Raw genomic sequence first — 15,227 nt, 5'->3', positions numbered from 1 at the left:
CTGTCCTATCTCTCGTCTACTGTGCAGCCTCGCTTTGTCCTTGGAAGCACTAGCTGAAGTGTTAGGAAACCGCAGGGGTCCATGTAACTCAAAGTATTACTTCCAGTATTGACCCAACAAAAGACATCTTCGTGTTTTTGATCACTTAAAAATATCTGGCACTTTGGGGAAAATGCCAAATATTCACTGTTCTGAATTAGAACAGACCTGAATTTTTAATTTCTCCAGGAAGAATAAGAGGCCTTATTGTGGGATCAGGGCAAAGTTAATGAAGCTGGCTGGTTTCAACAAACCATTGTTAAAATTAACCACAGCTTGGGGTTCACAATTAAGGCTGAATTTGAAATCTAAAGCAAAACCTCTGAACTTCTTGCAGCCATGCTTGCAGAGAGGAGAGGAGAAAGCTGAGTATGTGAGCCCACAGGAAGTTAAGGTCTTTTCCATTTCTAGATTTTTTTTCAAAGCACAGCATTTGGTTTTGGTTTTATCCTAGTCTTACAAGGGGCTCCCAGCATTTTTTCAGTTAAGCCGCTTACTAGGTCTACACTCCATTAGTTTCAGTAATGTTAAAACATCATGCACTCCTGGTCCATTCCTCAATGCCCTTCGAACAGTAATAGCACCACATTTGAGAACTGAGGAACTCAAGTCACAGTATTGGGATTAAAGTATATTAGTCCAGTCAGTGACGAACTTCTAACAAACTACTCCATCTTATCTGGGTTATTTATAAGCACTTTGAACAGGGCAATTCCAAAAATTATATGGAATTTGATCATTTTATTTCTTAAAAGGTTCACCTTTGTTTTCATTGCTCCTAAGAACAGGCTTAGGGATTTGGGTGACGTTGTGGTCTAAACCACTGAGCCTCTTGGACTTGCCGATCAGAAGGTTGGCGGTTCAAATCCCCGTGACGGAGTGAGCTCCCGTTGCTCGGTCCCAGCTCCTGCCAACCTATCAGTTCGAAAGCACGCCAAAAAGTGCAAGTAGATAAATAGGTACCGCTTCGGCGGGAAGGTAAACGGTGTTTCTGTGCACTGCTCTGGTTTCACCAGAAGCGGCTTAGTCATGCTGGCCACACGACCTGGAAAAACTGTCAGCGGACAAACGCTGGCTCCCTCGGCCAGTAAAGCGAGATGAGCGCTGCAACCCCAGAGTCGTCTGCGACTGGACTTAACTGTCAGGGGTCCTTTACCTTTACCTTCTTTTACAACAGACTTGGCTTCCAAGGAACTAAGCTTTTAAGAAAATGCAATGGAATGGTTTTCGAGTTATTATTTATTTACTATGTAGCCTGATTAATTCCAGTTTAAAACTTCAGTATCTGATGTAGCATGGTTGAGGCCACCCAACCCAGTGCCTGGGGTATAAATATATAATTATTATTATTATACATCTGATTTCAGCAGAGCAGGGATGGGAAACCTCTTTTGGCTCAACAGCCAACCTTCTAATGGTTGGGCAGGCTCAAAGGTGAAAGAGAATTGGGCAAAAGAAAATAAAGAACATTCCATCCAGTGTAGCAAATTAAAGTGAAATAAAAACTGATCTATGGTAAATCACTATCTCCATTTGTGCTTTTGAAGGACAGTAAAGTGTAGAGTTGGTGTAAATCATGTGTCAGCAAGTCATTCATCCTTCCCTGCTCTTGTTTAGCATTTCTTTGTGTGTATCCATACATAGTAATCACTAGCAACTTCTGCCATAACTGAGCTCCCTTACTTAATGGAGTTGTCAGAGAGGGCTGGTATGGTTTTATCTTTAAAAACCTGAAGGTTTCAAAAAGGTTATTTTACATTAGAAATGCAAAAGTTAGAAGGTTACTGACATGGCTTAAATGGGAGTATGTAACACTACTGTCAACAAAAGAGAGAAATTACGTAGCAGGATTTTATGCCCTGATATCCCAACTTTACTGAGTTGCCTTGCATATCTGTTGAACAGATCTTTAACTTGCAAACCCTGCAGCGCAGTGACAAGCCAATAAACATACAGATCTGTAATCAGCGTCTTCTCCCACTGTGCGAAGTCCTAATTTCTGTTTTCCATGCATGAATTTCCACAGATGAAAACCTGTCTGCTTCCGTGACCAGTCAGCCTGTACACCAGAAGGAAAATGCAGCGCCGCAGCTTGTGACGAGCAACTCGGATCAGTTCCTGACAACTCCTGATGGAGATGAGAAAGATATAAGCCAGGACAATTCCGAGTCAAAACACAGATCTGCAAAGAAAGATTTGTTGGAGATAGACAGGTTTACAATTTGTGGAAACAGAATTGACTAAACTTTTGTAAATAAAATGTGCTTAGTATACTGAGCTGTTGGGACAGCAGGCGCTGCCACGATGGATGGGTGCCAAACAGGCACTTAAAAATATTTATTTAAAAACTTAAATTATTAATGGCAGACCTATTACAGTGAATAACTTGGCTTGGTAACCAATCAAGCTTCACATCGTTAACTTGGTTGTTTTGGAAAATGTGAGTTTTGAGAGACCTACCGCTTGGCAAAGCTACGGCATCGCTTTCCTGAAAAATAACGTGTGAAATATATTTAAATCCATTTTTACGAAACAGTGCTTCCAGAACGCATCACTATTCATAAAGCCCCTTAATTAGAAGGATAACATTGGGAACCTGTTTGCGTCTTTAACAACAAGCATCCCTTTCTGCTTTCATAAGCCACTACAAAACATTTCAAAATTCTTCACCTGCCAAAAGACTTTTTCAAACTTTTAGTAGAATACATAATCAAGATATTCTTGCTACGAGAGGATTGTTCAAAATGTATTTCATCTAATCCAACTAAATCACCCTTAAAGGAAATATTTACCGCATAATATTTTTGTCTAAATGTTAAGACTGTAGCCAGAAATTGACCAACAACATGGAATAGTGGAATGTGCGATAACTGGGCAAGAACAGCTTTTTCTTCCTTTCTGTTTAATTTGCACTGTGTTTTCAACATGAAAAGCTTGAGTTTGTAAATGTTAAAAGTGTACAAGCTTGGGGGAGGAAGGGCAAAATCAACATGTGGGATTGCACTTGGCACTTAAAGATGTTTCACTTGCAACTGTGAGCCCTTGCATTGAAATAGACAAAATAAGTTACTTGCACATGGTAATGTGTCAATCAGCTGAGAGCATTTATTTGACTTTGCTGGAAAAGCGGCACATGGCCAAAAATGGAGACAGCCTCAAATAGGTGGTTTTAGTTTTAGACTTTTTAGTAGAATGAATGTTGCTTTAGAAATACTTGGGCTTTGAAGTATTAAGCTGTTTTACTTGGGGTGCATAAGACTTGGGAAACAGGCAAAGAGGAATTCAAGAAGGGTTGAATCTGGAATAACAGACATTTCAGCTCAGCATAGTGAGAAAGCCTGCTGCACTCAAAGTGCTTTCTTGCTACCTGATCGGCAATGTCTAAGAAACACAATGCAATATTTTAAACTTTTTAAACATGAGATTTTTTTGTGCTGATTAGATCTCTGTTGGTTCATTTATTAGCCATTGTAAAGTGGCCCAGAAAAAAAAAACGATAAGTTATACTAAATTTTAAAATTCAAAATACATGTTTATTCCTCCAAGGCTGCAGATACTGTTGCTAAAATAAAATCAGTGTACAGAAATTAAATTCAGATAAAGAGGCTTCAGTGAATGCTAAAAAGGTGGAAATATATAGGCTGTTCTGAAGTAGCCATTCACCAGCCCACACCCCTTTTATCAAGCCTCTATTCCCACTTCAGCTTGAAGAAGTGGCCAAAGTTAAGAATACAGTGGGAATAGGGATTTTAAAACTAAGCTAGAAATATACAGAAATGATTGTTTCAGATGTGTTCATTTTGACAAATTTTGATCATTAAAATTTAATTCAGAATATTTGTGAATTTGTTGTAATTTAATTTTTATTTAATTGTTGCTTAAGGGAAGCTTGGAATGATTTTTTTCCCTCTTAAATGACATTCTGTATGAATTTTATAAGTGCATCTTGTGTGACAATAAAAAATCAATTTTGTATCCTTTGTTTAAAAAAAATCAAGGCTCTGCTTCTCTTGCTGGAATGAAACTGAGTGTTGAATATTGTTATATGGAACATAATACTCAACACTAGGGTCCAGAATACCTTGTATGTAAGGACAAAGTGCTACTGTATACACACAGATGAGGGGTGATATTTCCTTCCAGTAGCAGCATCTCATGCCATTCCACAATGCTTTTGGAGGACAGGAGTCTGCCTGTGGAAGAAGACCTAAATAAACAAAGAAAACCTCTCTGTGCTGTTGATGTGCTGTATGTGGTCATTTGGATCCTGGTCAATACCTTTCAATTAACTAAATGCTACCTTTTTTGCTAAAGGTTGGTTAACAACCTGTCTCCCTTGGGAAAAATATGTTTTCATGTTCCTCACTTGAGGGCTTGGAATAGGGTTCATGTGTTGAATTTTATTGCATACTGCATTGTGGTTTATATTCCTCACATGCATGCACATGGCACCTTTAGTGTAAATGCACTTGCCAGGATTTCAGGCTATTGGTGCTGACCATTGCTGCAGTACCAGAGCTCAGCTAACTTAATTTCATTAATTTCATTATTTTATGATTGAATTGGTTGTAAACAGCTTGCATGGCTCTGTGTATAAGACAAACCACTAGTATTCATTTCTTCAGAGTAAGTCCCGCTGATGCCAACTGGACTTGTTTCTAAATAAGTGTCCCTACCACCGAGACCTGAGATTCCTTCCCATCTACAGTTTCTCCTTTGCAAGAATGAAGCAGCTGTGTTCAATTCAGTCCACAGGGCTTGCTTCTGGCTAAAGAGTGGGGAGCTGCATTAAGTTGGCCTATGCCAAAAGAAAGCCAGCCTCTGTACCCTTAATCAGGGAAACAGAAATCCAGATGATTTGACTGCTCTGGCCTTACATGTGAGCACAGCTGCTCATGTGTTTGCCTAGTGAACCGGCCAGCGTTAGCTGCAGGTCCACAGCTCACTTATATAGACCTCAGGCAAGTGATTCATGTTGGACAGCAAGCCTGGGTTGACTTGATTGCCTGGAGGAGGCGACAGAAAAAGCATATATATACCAAAATACAATTCCTAGGTTTTCATGCAAGACTGGGGTCTCTTCCCTACCCCCACCCCTTTTAAGGGGTGACTGAAACTTTAGCACGTCTTTTATTATTTTTATTTATTGACGTCTTTGATTACCACAAATCAGTTTGAGCTCCTTGTTCACATGCCTTGCCAACAGCCCCAGAAGTCTGCATGACACAGATTGCACGAGCCTTAGCGATTGTGTTGAGAAAACGCTGGTACGATGCACACCCTACGGTCTTCCCTTTGTGGTTTGGGCAAGGTTCAATTCCCGTCCCTCACCCGCAAGCAAATTGCAATTGCAGTATAACTCTTCAGATTTAGTTTGAAGGTGGGGGCAATTGAAAGACTTTGATTCAAAGTCCTCTTTGTAACGATAAATAATGCACCTTTGTGTCCCAGTACAAATAGTTTCCTATTCACTTGACCCTATGCTGTAGTAAGTAAATGGTCCAGTTACATCCGCAGATTCATTTTAGAAGATGATACTCTGTTTCTTCTCATGGCTATAATCGAGTTTCCACATTTTGTTGTTGCAATTATGATACCTGGTGACAGATGAGGGAAGGATGAATTCTGTATCAAATATGCCACGGAATACTTTTTCAAGGAAGATTGGGGGTGGGGGGTATAATGTAACAAACTTGATCTTCGGGGGGAGAGATTTCACATATAAAAGTCCAGCTCATAAACAAGATAAATGACAGTTGCTTAAAAGATTTTGCTGGATAAGGAATAAAATTCTAACTCTCGTACTCTTTCTGGGTCATTTCAGCCCCACGCTAGAGAATTGTACAATATGCTCCAAAGCCAGACCCAGGTGTTAGTGCTATTCCTCAGTGTATGTGTGTAGAATGGCAGCTTAAATATCGCCCACTTAAATAAGCATCAGGTTTGAGTTCAATATATTTGCACCTATGAGCTCAACAGCAGTGGTTGAATGCAGCAGCAGCTACAGGAATATAATACAGTACTTATTTTCTGACCTGTCTGCATTGCCAACTCAATAGGAACACCCAGTTGAGCTGCAGATCTTAGATGTATTCTCAACAGTGACCCACTTTATTTCATTAGGATTTAAATGTAGCTAGCTTGCTCTGGATTGGGGAACTTTGTATTAAATAAAATCACTGCTTCCTTCAGCAGAAGATGTTTGAATGAAATCTTTGACTCCAAATGACTCAAAGTCAAAATCCTGATAGTTCTTCCAGATAGAAACAAGCATTATATTTATAGCACAACACTATGGTTTAGAACTGTTGGCCCCTGGGGGTAGATTACAGATTACACTATATATTTCCTGTGCGTTAATTTAACATGGTTGTCTTGTAATCACTTGGCAGATTGGTTGTGTTAAGTGGTGAAGGTATTTTATTGCTCTCCTGATTTGTGAGTGACTGTGGGTGTGTGGTAGAATTCTAACATGTTAAAACACGGCTGGTATATCATGCACAAACCCGGAAAGCTGTCTGTGGACAAACACCAGCTCCCTCAGTGTGAGATGAGCGTCACACCCCATAGTCGCCTTTGACTGGACTTAACCATCCAGGGGCCCTTTGCCTTTGCCACAAACCATAGTGAGTGACTGTTAGTTGGCAGACAACTATTTGGTGAACTGCTATCTGTAGCCACCCAGTGTGAAACTAAGAGTTCAGACTGAGGGCCAAACTAATTAGAGCAGTTGATACTTTCCATACTGGGTGTTGTGACATGTTACTGTGTTGGCCGCAGTGTTTAGGTGTATCATGCGAAAGCTCTTATAAAGGGTTGGTTTAACATTTGATTTGCTAGTACAGTGGTACCTCGGGTTACAAACGCTTCAGGTTACAAACACTTCGGGTTACAAACTCCACTAACCCGGAAGTAGTTAAGTACCTTGGGTTAAGAACTTTGCCCCAGGATGAGAATGGAAACCGCCGCGCCGCCAGCGGGAGGCCCCATTAGCGAAAGCGCACCTCAGGTTAAGAACAGTTCCGGGTTAAGAACAGACCTCCGGAATGAATTAAATTTGTAAGCCAAGGTACCACTGTAAAACTGAATTACTGTGTCGTGAAATGATGCATGTCTAAAAGTGTGTCACCAACATGAAAAGTTTGGAAAGCGCTGCTTTATTCAAATATTCTCCCCATTCTCATATGAAGAAAGTTTTCATTCTTGTGCCTGGGCTGACAGGAGGTGACTTCATGATGTCCCAAAGGCCAGCCAACCATTGCTGTGCACAGCTGGCTTCTGCTGGGAACTATCTGAACCAGATTTCTCTTGACCTTGATCCTACAGTGGAAATTGACCAAAACAGGGCGAGTGCAGGTCCACAATAGCTTGGTATCTCAAATGATTTTTGTCTATGTGCGTTCTCAGCCAGGCAACCACCCAAGGCTTTGCTTTCTCCTCAAGGTTGCTGTTGGAGAAAATAAAAGATGCAAGTTGAGGCCAATTGATATTGAACCATCCCTTCTCTCTACAGCTTCATTGAAATGCCAGGTGTCAGGGACACTTCCCAGCCAAAAGAATGTGCACAGCAGATAGTTAAGTACAGTATTTATTGTCAAAGATAGCACAGTTGCTCTTGTCTCTTGTCTAGTACAAGAGTTTCAAAAAGCATGGGGAAAATGCAGAGAATACTTCACAAAACAGTGCCTTAAAATACATACTTGGACTTAATGTCTGCAGGAGACTTTGTGAATATTTAAGTTATAATTAAAAAAATCTTAATAATTATTCATAAAGGAATAATATAAGAAGTAAATAAGGAGGCCAGATACAGGATAAAGGAAATCTTTTATTTGATTGTTTGTATTGTATGTTACGTTCACGTTTAATGAGGGTGGATTTGTGTATTGGGGGGTGGGGGGGTTGTGTTATGTTGTATATAAAATTCCAATAAAAATTAAATTAATTTAAAGATAACACAGTTGCTTCTACAGCTCTCCAGCACACCAGTCTAAAGGCTAGGCAGCTAATTCCAGGTCCATGCTCTATGGACCACTCTCTACCAGTTTATGTACCTTTTCCTGATGGGCTGTGTGCATGCAGCTGGAGACTGTGTCTGCGTGACAATTTCCTCTGCTCTTCCCTCTTCAGTCCCTTCTTGGTTCTGGGTGCAGGAGAGTGTGGGGAAGCACCCGGTCCTTCAATTGCCTCGCCTGCTTTTTCCTCTTCTTCTTCCGACCCATCCTGTGCTCCACCCTCCAGCCCTGAAGTCTCCCCTGCCTCAGATTCTTGCCTCCTGGCTGGCACAAGTCCCCACAAACCACTGCCCCTCTCTCATGAGACACACTCCATAAAAAAATTCCTTCCAGTAGCACCTTAGAGACCAACTAAGTTTGTTATTAGTATGAGATTTCGTGTGCATGCACAAGAAAGCTCATACCAATAACAAATTTACTTGGTCTCTAAGGACGCGTGTGGCGCTGTGGGTTAAACCAAAGAACCTAGGACTTGCCGATCAGAAGGTTGGCAGTCCGAATCCCCGCGACGGGGTGAGCTCCCATTGCTCGGTCCCTGACTAAGCCACTTCTGGCGAACCAGAGCAGCACACGGAAACACCGTTTACCTTCCCGCCGGAGTGGTACCTATTTATCTACTTGCACTTTGACGTGCTTTCGAACTGCTAGGTTGGCAGGAGCTGGGACAGAACAACGGGAGCTCACCCCGTCGCGGGGATTCGAACCGCCGACCTTCTGATCGGCAAGCCCTAGGCTCTGTGGTTTAACCCACAGCGCCACCCGCGTTCCCACCTGTAGCAGGAATCTACTGATAAAAACTGTCTCTTGAGGTGGTAAAATGTTGGCAATGATGTGAAAAAGCAGGAAATATATGACAGAAATTCTTAATCTGATAAGATGTGAATCTAGCCACAGAGTCATTTCAATTTCCATTCAATTTGTCAAATAAGGTAGTTTTATGTGTAATGAAAATTACAATGAAGTAATCTAAAAGCAACAGGGCATGTAACAGTTCTCTTTAATAGTACATTCTCAGCACAGGAGGAAACGGAGTCTTACTTCTTCCTGCCATTGTTCTGAGAACTAATTGCTTGCTGTGAGGCAAATGGATGGGGTTGGAAACTAGACCTATCTAATTAGGAAGAAAAATGAAAAGCTGAGACTATATTTGGCCTTTAAATGCCTACGTTCCCTCCTGAGCTAATGTACTTAGCCTTAACATTTCTGTTTAAAAGACCATTTTTGAACTTCAGGTGGATTTCAAAAGGAACCAATTTGCCTGGGAACATTATCGCAAGCCTATGCTAGCATCTGAATGGGAGCTCAAGAACGAGAAAATGTCAAATCCCCACCCCTTTGTTAAATCACCTGGTAAATGGCGCTGAAAACTCACACATCTGTACAAGATCAGTGTAAGGTAAAGGTAAAAGGTAAAGGACCCCTGGACGGTTGAGTCCAGTAAAGACAACTATGGGGTGTGGTGCTCATCTCGCTTCTGGCCTTGAGAGTCTGGGTTTTTACCTAGGTCAGTGTAGATAGTTGATGACATAAGCACTGTGGACTTTCATATAGATTTTTGATCTGATTCAGTTTAATTCCAAATCCTGTGGCAAAGAGGTAGGGGGTGTTCTGAAGAGATTTTTGGCTTGCCAGAGGTAAAACAGGATCCATTTGAGGTGGCACATCAAATTGGGGACACTTGAAGCACTTTGTGGTGCCTCAGCAACCTAAATATATGTGTATTTTAATGCCATAGACAAGCATTTGCCAACAAAGCAATGCCTCAAGTAGGGCTGGGCAATATCTGGTTTGCAACATTGTGCTATATCATCAGCTAAACATGATATACTCATATATCACAATGTAAATAAAGGTTCACGATAATAACAGGACTACTTTTGTCCAGTAATGAAAATATAAATGAACATTATAATCTGCTAAAAAAGGGAAAAAATCAAAGATAGATATCTTCATTAAATGGCTCAAATAAATCTAGCAGCTGGTTAGAGCTGGATCTTGCATATCAGTTGTCCTAATTAGCCTTTTTATTAAGGGTTTCTCTCTCTCTCTGCTTCGTGTTTTAATTTGCTCGAGGACTAGAGATGAAGCGGGGAAGGGGAGGGAGAACCAGATTAAAATAAAAAGAGTTGTGCTTTGAAAGACTGGTCTGCTGATGCTGAGATTGCCTTGAGAAACCACCAACGCATTTGCCATCACAGTGATCAGTTTAGCCTTTATCCAGTGTCACCCTGTCATAGACTGAAACACTGAGGAGACACTTGCTGCATGCAAATGCACATGGAACACCAAAGATTTATCATGAATAAAAATGCTAGTGTTCCATTACTGAATTGGCAACTGTAAAACAAGTTCAATGCAGTTCAATAGGGAGTCCTCTGTGAGGAGGCAGTAAACTTACCGTATTTTTCGCTCCATAAGACGCACCTAGTTTTTAGAGGGGGGGATGCAAGGGGGGGAAAATTATTTAAAGGGAGCGCTGAACAGAGCCTGTATGCATCCCAGGTTCTGCTCAGCGCCCCCTTTAAAAAGCCGTGAGGAGCGTGTGTGCGGCGCTTGCAGGCTTTTCCCCGAGGAGAGAGAAGGGCACCTCATCACTGACTTGGGGGCTTTTCCGGGAGGTGGGGAAAGGGACTGAGGGGCTGCCCTCTGTCCCTTCCCCCACCTCCTGGAAAACCCCGCAAGAGCCACGCTCCCTTTAATGAGTGCGCTGAGCGTGTGTGCGGCTCTTGGGGGCTTTTCCCTGAGGAGGGAGAAGCCTGCAAGCGCCACACATAGCTCCACACGGCTCGTGAAAGGGAGTGCTGAGCACAGCCTAGGATGCATACAGGCTCTGCTCAGCGCTCCTTTAAAAGAGCAGCATGGAGCGTGTTTGCAGCTCTTGGGGGCTTTTCCCTGAGGAGGGAGAAGGGACTGACGGGCTGCCCTTCTCCCTCCTCGGGGAAAAGCCCCCAAGAGCCGCACACATGCTCCACGCGGCTCATGAAAGTGAGCGCTGAGCAGAGCCTCCTGTCTGCATTCGCTCCATAAGACGCACAGACATTTCCCCTTAGTTTTTAGGAGGGAAAAAGGGCGTCTTATGGAGCGAAAAATACGGTACCCATTTCTCGGGTAGTGTGGTGTGATCTCAGCCACTGGCGGAGGAAGAGGGGTGCGGGGGGAGCGCACCGCCCCCGGCAGCGTGATCCTGGAGGGGTGCCATCGCAGCTGCCCCCGCCACACCCCCGCAGATGGTGTGCCATGCCCCCAGGACACGCTGCGGGCGGCACACCACGCCCCCGGGACTCGTGCCAAGACCGGGCTCAGGGCGGGTAACAACCAATAATAAAAACAAGTTGATTGAAATACAACTTAAAAAACAAGATTAAAATACAACATTAAAACGTTAAAATGCAGCCTCATCACAGGAGGAGAAAGGGGGGGAAAAGAGGGGGAGGGAATCAAATTGGCTCCAAGCCAAAGGCCAGGCGGAACAACTCTCTCTTACAGGCCCTGCGGAAAGAAATCAGATCCTGCAGGGCCTTGGTCTCATGAGACAAAGTGTTCCACCAGGCCGGAGCCAGTGTTGAGAAGGCCCTGGCTCTGGTTGAGACTAATCTGACTTCCTTAGGGCCCAGGACCTCTAGGGTATTGCTATTTATGGACCTTAAGGTCCTCCGTGGGACATACTGGGAGAGGCGGTCCCTTAGGTACGAGGGTCCTAGGCCTTGAAGGGCTTTAAAGGTCAAAACCAGCACCTTAAATCTGACCCGGTACTCCACCGGGAGCCAGTGCAGCTGGAAAAGCACTGGGTGAAAATACTCCCATGGCAGGGACCCCATGAGGAGTCTCGCCGTGGTATTCTGCACCCGCTGGAGTTTGTGGGACAGCTTCAAGGGCAGCCCCGTGTAGAGCGAATTACAGTAGTCAAGCCTGGAGGTGACCGTCGCATGGATCACTGTGGCCAGGTCGGGGTGGGAAAGGTAAGGGGCCAACTGCTTGATGCAGCGAAGGTGGAAAAATGTCACCTTGGCTGTTGCTGTAACCTGCGCCTCCATGGAAAGGGAGGCGTCAAGGATTACACCCAAACTCTTAACAGAAGGCAATGGTACTAACTGGGCCCCCGCAAGAGAAGGGAGTTGGTCCCTCATCCCCATGCCATCCCGACCCAGCCAGAGGACCTCTATCTTCGACGGATTAGATCTACTGAGCTCCAAGTACTCTTCTATCTTCTTCTTTTTACAAAAAGAAAGTTCCTGTAGCAGAGCAAAGAGAGCTAAAAGTTGGCAGAGATGTGGGAGTGGGGAAAAGGAGGATTTGAGTAAGCAACATGATTTTCCCAGGGATGATGTTCCTTTGGGAAAGACGCAGCATGTAGAAAGACACAACAAACTATTGTGCACAGTACAATTCTGATAGCAGAACAAGACAATGGGTAAAACTGGTGGGAACTGGAAAGCCACATTATCTGGAAAGCCACATATAATGAATTCCCATCCTCCCACCTTGTGACAGTTTGCCTTGTTTTAACCAAAGCCAGGTGTCTTCTTCGTCACCATGTTATGTCCCCTTCCTTTTCACCCATAAAAAAGCTTCTCCCCATCTCTACCCAAGAAGCAATTGCAGCATTCCTTGCAGTATCACACAGGAAATACTAATCCATTTGGCCAAAGACAGGTTTGTGTGCTTTTCTGATTTGCAAATTCTCTTCAATTTGAGATTAACGAAGAGGGAAAATTCCTCCAATTAGGCTAATAACACATAAATTAGCCGGTAGATATTTTCCCTTTGGAGACCGTTTGGATCAAAATAATTGCATAATTCCACTGCCATCAAAGCATTCGTAAATCTGGACTATATTTTGTCCTAGCCAATTACAAGCAGTGACATCATCAGATCTTAGAATGCAACTAAGGCAGTATGTATATGAAGGTTAAATGAGACAGATTAAAAATTAGCTCCTGTAAACCTCTTAGTGCTGTTCAAAAAGCTAATCATGAATGACGTTACAGGGCTTCCCGGAATGGACTTGGGAGGCAGACAAACTTGCAAGAAAAGTTTGCAGGGAAGTTTTTAATGACTGATGTTTTAATGTATTTTTAATATTTTGTTGGAAGCCGCCCAGATGGGCGGGGTATAAATAATAAATTATGATTGTATTATTATACCTAAATCCTGTGATATTTTATTTTATAGCATGTTAGCACTACTATGAGCTGTGAAACCGGAAAATTTCCAGTTCATCTAGTCTCTTTCAGAAGTCAGCGTTTTGGGTTGTTAGTGTTCCTAAGTCTCAGCTTCAGACTTACAATGTGGGATAGGATCGCTGAGCTATCTTAAAGGGCTGTTTCTTATCATTCCCTTTTTTTTTTTTACTGAACTTGCAAGGTTCAATATTACCCATTGGGCCACCCATAAAGAAGGTAACTGATTCTATATAGTGAGAAGTCTTCCCAGACACAGAGAAGTATATTACTGTATTTTCCTGTGTATAAGACTATATCCCCCCCCAATTTTTTTAAGTTTAAAATTGGGGGTTGTCTTATACACGGAATGTTGCAATTAATTATTTCTTAATTTTGGGCTCAAAAATTGGGGTCATCTTATACTGTATATGGGAGCATCTTATACATGGAAAAATACGGTAGTTGCAAATTTAAAGTCACAACCCTGCATGTGTTCCTGAATGCATGGCGACTGACTCCCACTGCCATTGTGCCCGCTGTTTTTGCCCCTTGACCTCCTCATGGAACATCTGAATGGGAAATCTGTGTACCTGACAGTTGTGTGTGCATTAGCTATTCCATGCGCATTCAGAAACCAAGCAGTTGAGGTTCCCAGTTGGGTGGAGGAGCCAGGGCTGTCCCAATACATTTTGGCACAAAATGGTGCTCCCCTCCTTGCCAGGGAAGAAAGGGTGAGAGAAGATCTACGACAGGAACAAGGGAGGAATAAATATCTGCGTTGGGATCTGTTGCCCCTGTGGATCTTGCCGTCTGAAGCAGTCATCATCATCATCATCATTTTTAATTTGTACAGTGGTACCTCGGGTTACAGCCGCTTCAGGTTACAGCCGCTTCAGGTTACAGACTCCGCTAACCCAGAAATAGTACCTCAGATTAAGAACTTTGCTTCAGGATGAGAACATAAATCATGCTCCGGTGGCATGGCAGCAGCAGGAGGCCCCATTAGCTAAAGTGGTACCTCAGGTTAAGAACAGTTTCAGGTTAAGAACGGACCTCCAGAACGAATTAAGTTCTTAACCCGAGGTACCACTGTATACCGCCTTTCTATCTTACAATACTCAAGGCGGTTTGCAAGCTGAAGAAACAAAAAATGTGCATCTTATAACGATCTAATGCAATACAAAAATGTGATAATAAAATGTAACTTTAAAATAGGCAACCTCCATCAAAAAAGTATCATTCAACAATCATTAGAATAGTATAAAATAATAATATCAACATATAAAAGTTAAACAGAAATCCACTCAACAGTTACAATAAATAATTTCTAAACTATAATCAGTAAAACAACAGCAAGCCACAGTACATAAAACAATACAATACACATTGAGAAGCAGAGACTAGAGGGTGGAAGAAGGCCATGCCTGATGGGGTCTCTCCCCTCACTTTGCCTCAGGTGTGGGCCGACCCTGGGAGGAAATTAAATATGTTCATCTGCATGTAAGTTAGCTCCCCATCCAGATCTTTTGCACAAAGCACGGAGGAGCTGGAGGGAAAGTTGTTGTTGGTGTGGGGAAAGTGGAAATCACCTCACTTTCTTCTCCATGTGTTCATAAAAATGTGTAGGAGGAATTCTGAAATGGTCTATACTAAACTATGAAATGACCCTAAGATAACGCCAAGCTTTTAATTCATTCTAGTGATTGAAAGTGTAGGGGGGAAATGAGGCAGGGTTAAGATGAGTGTTTATTAGTTTTCAATTTGTGCAGAATAAGGGTGTTCTTGTGTAAATTTATTTATCTGCTGCAACACTGTAACATCTGGCTAGGTACCAATTAGGATGTAACTTCCTCTAAACTCAGTTATTTTTACTTTCTAACTGGCAGTCTACCCAGGTATGAAATGCAAGGCACATGGGCTATGTTAAGAAAATAGGGGAGGGGGGAAATGGAGAGGAAGACAGTAATAAAAGCTGTGCCCCCCAGGAACAAGGAGTGAAGCTGCAATTCTA

At 42.6% G+C, this 15,227-nt stretch overlaps 1 protein-coding gene across 5 annotated transcripts in view; it reads left to right on the top strand.

Annotated features, from left to right (window-relative positions):
* The window catches only part of TAPT1 (transmembrane anterior posterior transformation 1), a 63,298-nt gene extending 59,414 nt beyond the window's left edge, over positions 1-3,884 (top strand). For all 5 annotated transcript variants that reach the window (XM_083630400.1, XM_083630396.1, XM_083630397.1 and 2 more), the window contains one exon: positions 2,066-3,884. In XM_083630400.1, coding sequence (XP_083486526.1) covers positions 2,066-2,283 — 218 coding nt within the window. In that variant the 3' untranslated portion in view covers positions 2,284-3,884. The remainder of the gene's footprint in view (positions 1-2,065) is intronic.
* Positions 3,885-15,227: the final 11,343 nt, after the last annotated feature.

The sequence above is a fragment of the Podarcis filfolensis genome (genome assembly GCF_964270895.1).
Source record: "Podarcis filfolensis genome assembly, chromosome: 9".
NCBI lineage: Eukaryota > Metazoa > Chordata > Lepidosauria > Squamata > Lacertidae > Podarcis > Podarcis filfolensis.
Note: the sequence above shows the minus strand (reverse complement) of the source record. Positions and strands in the feature narration are given on the sequence as shown.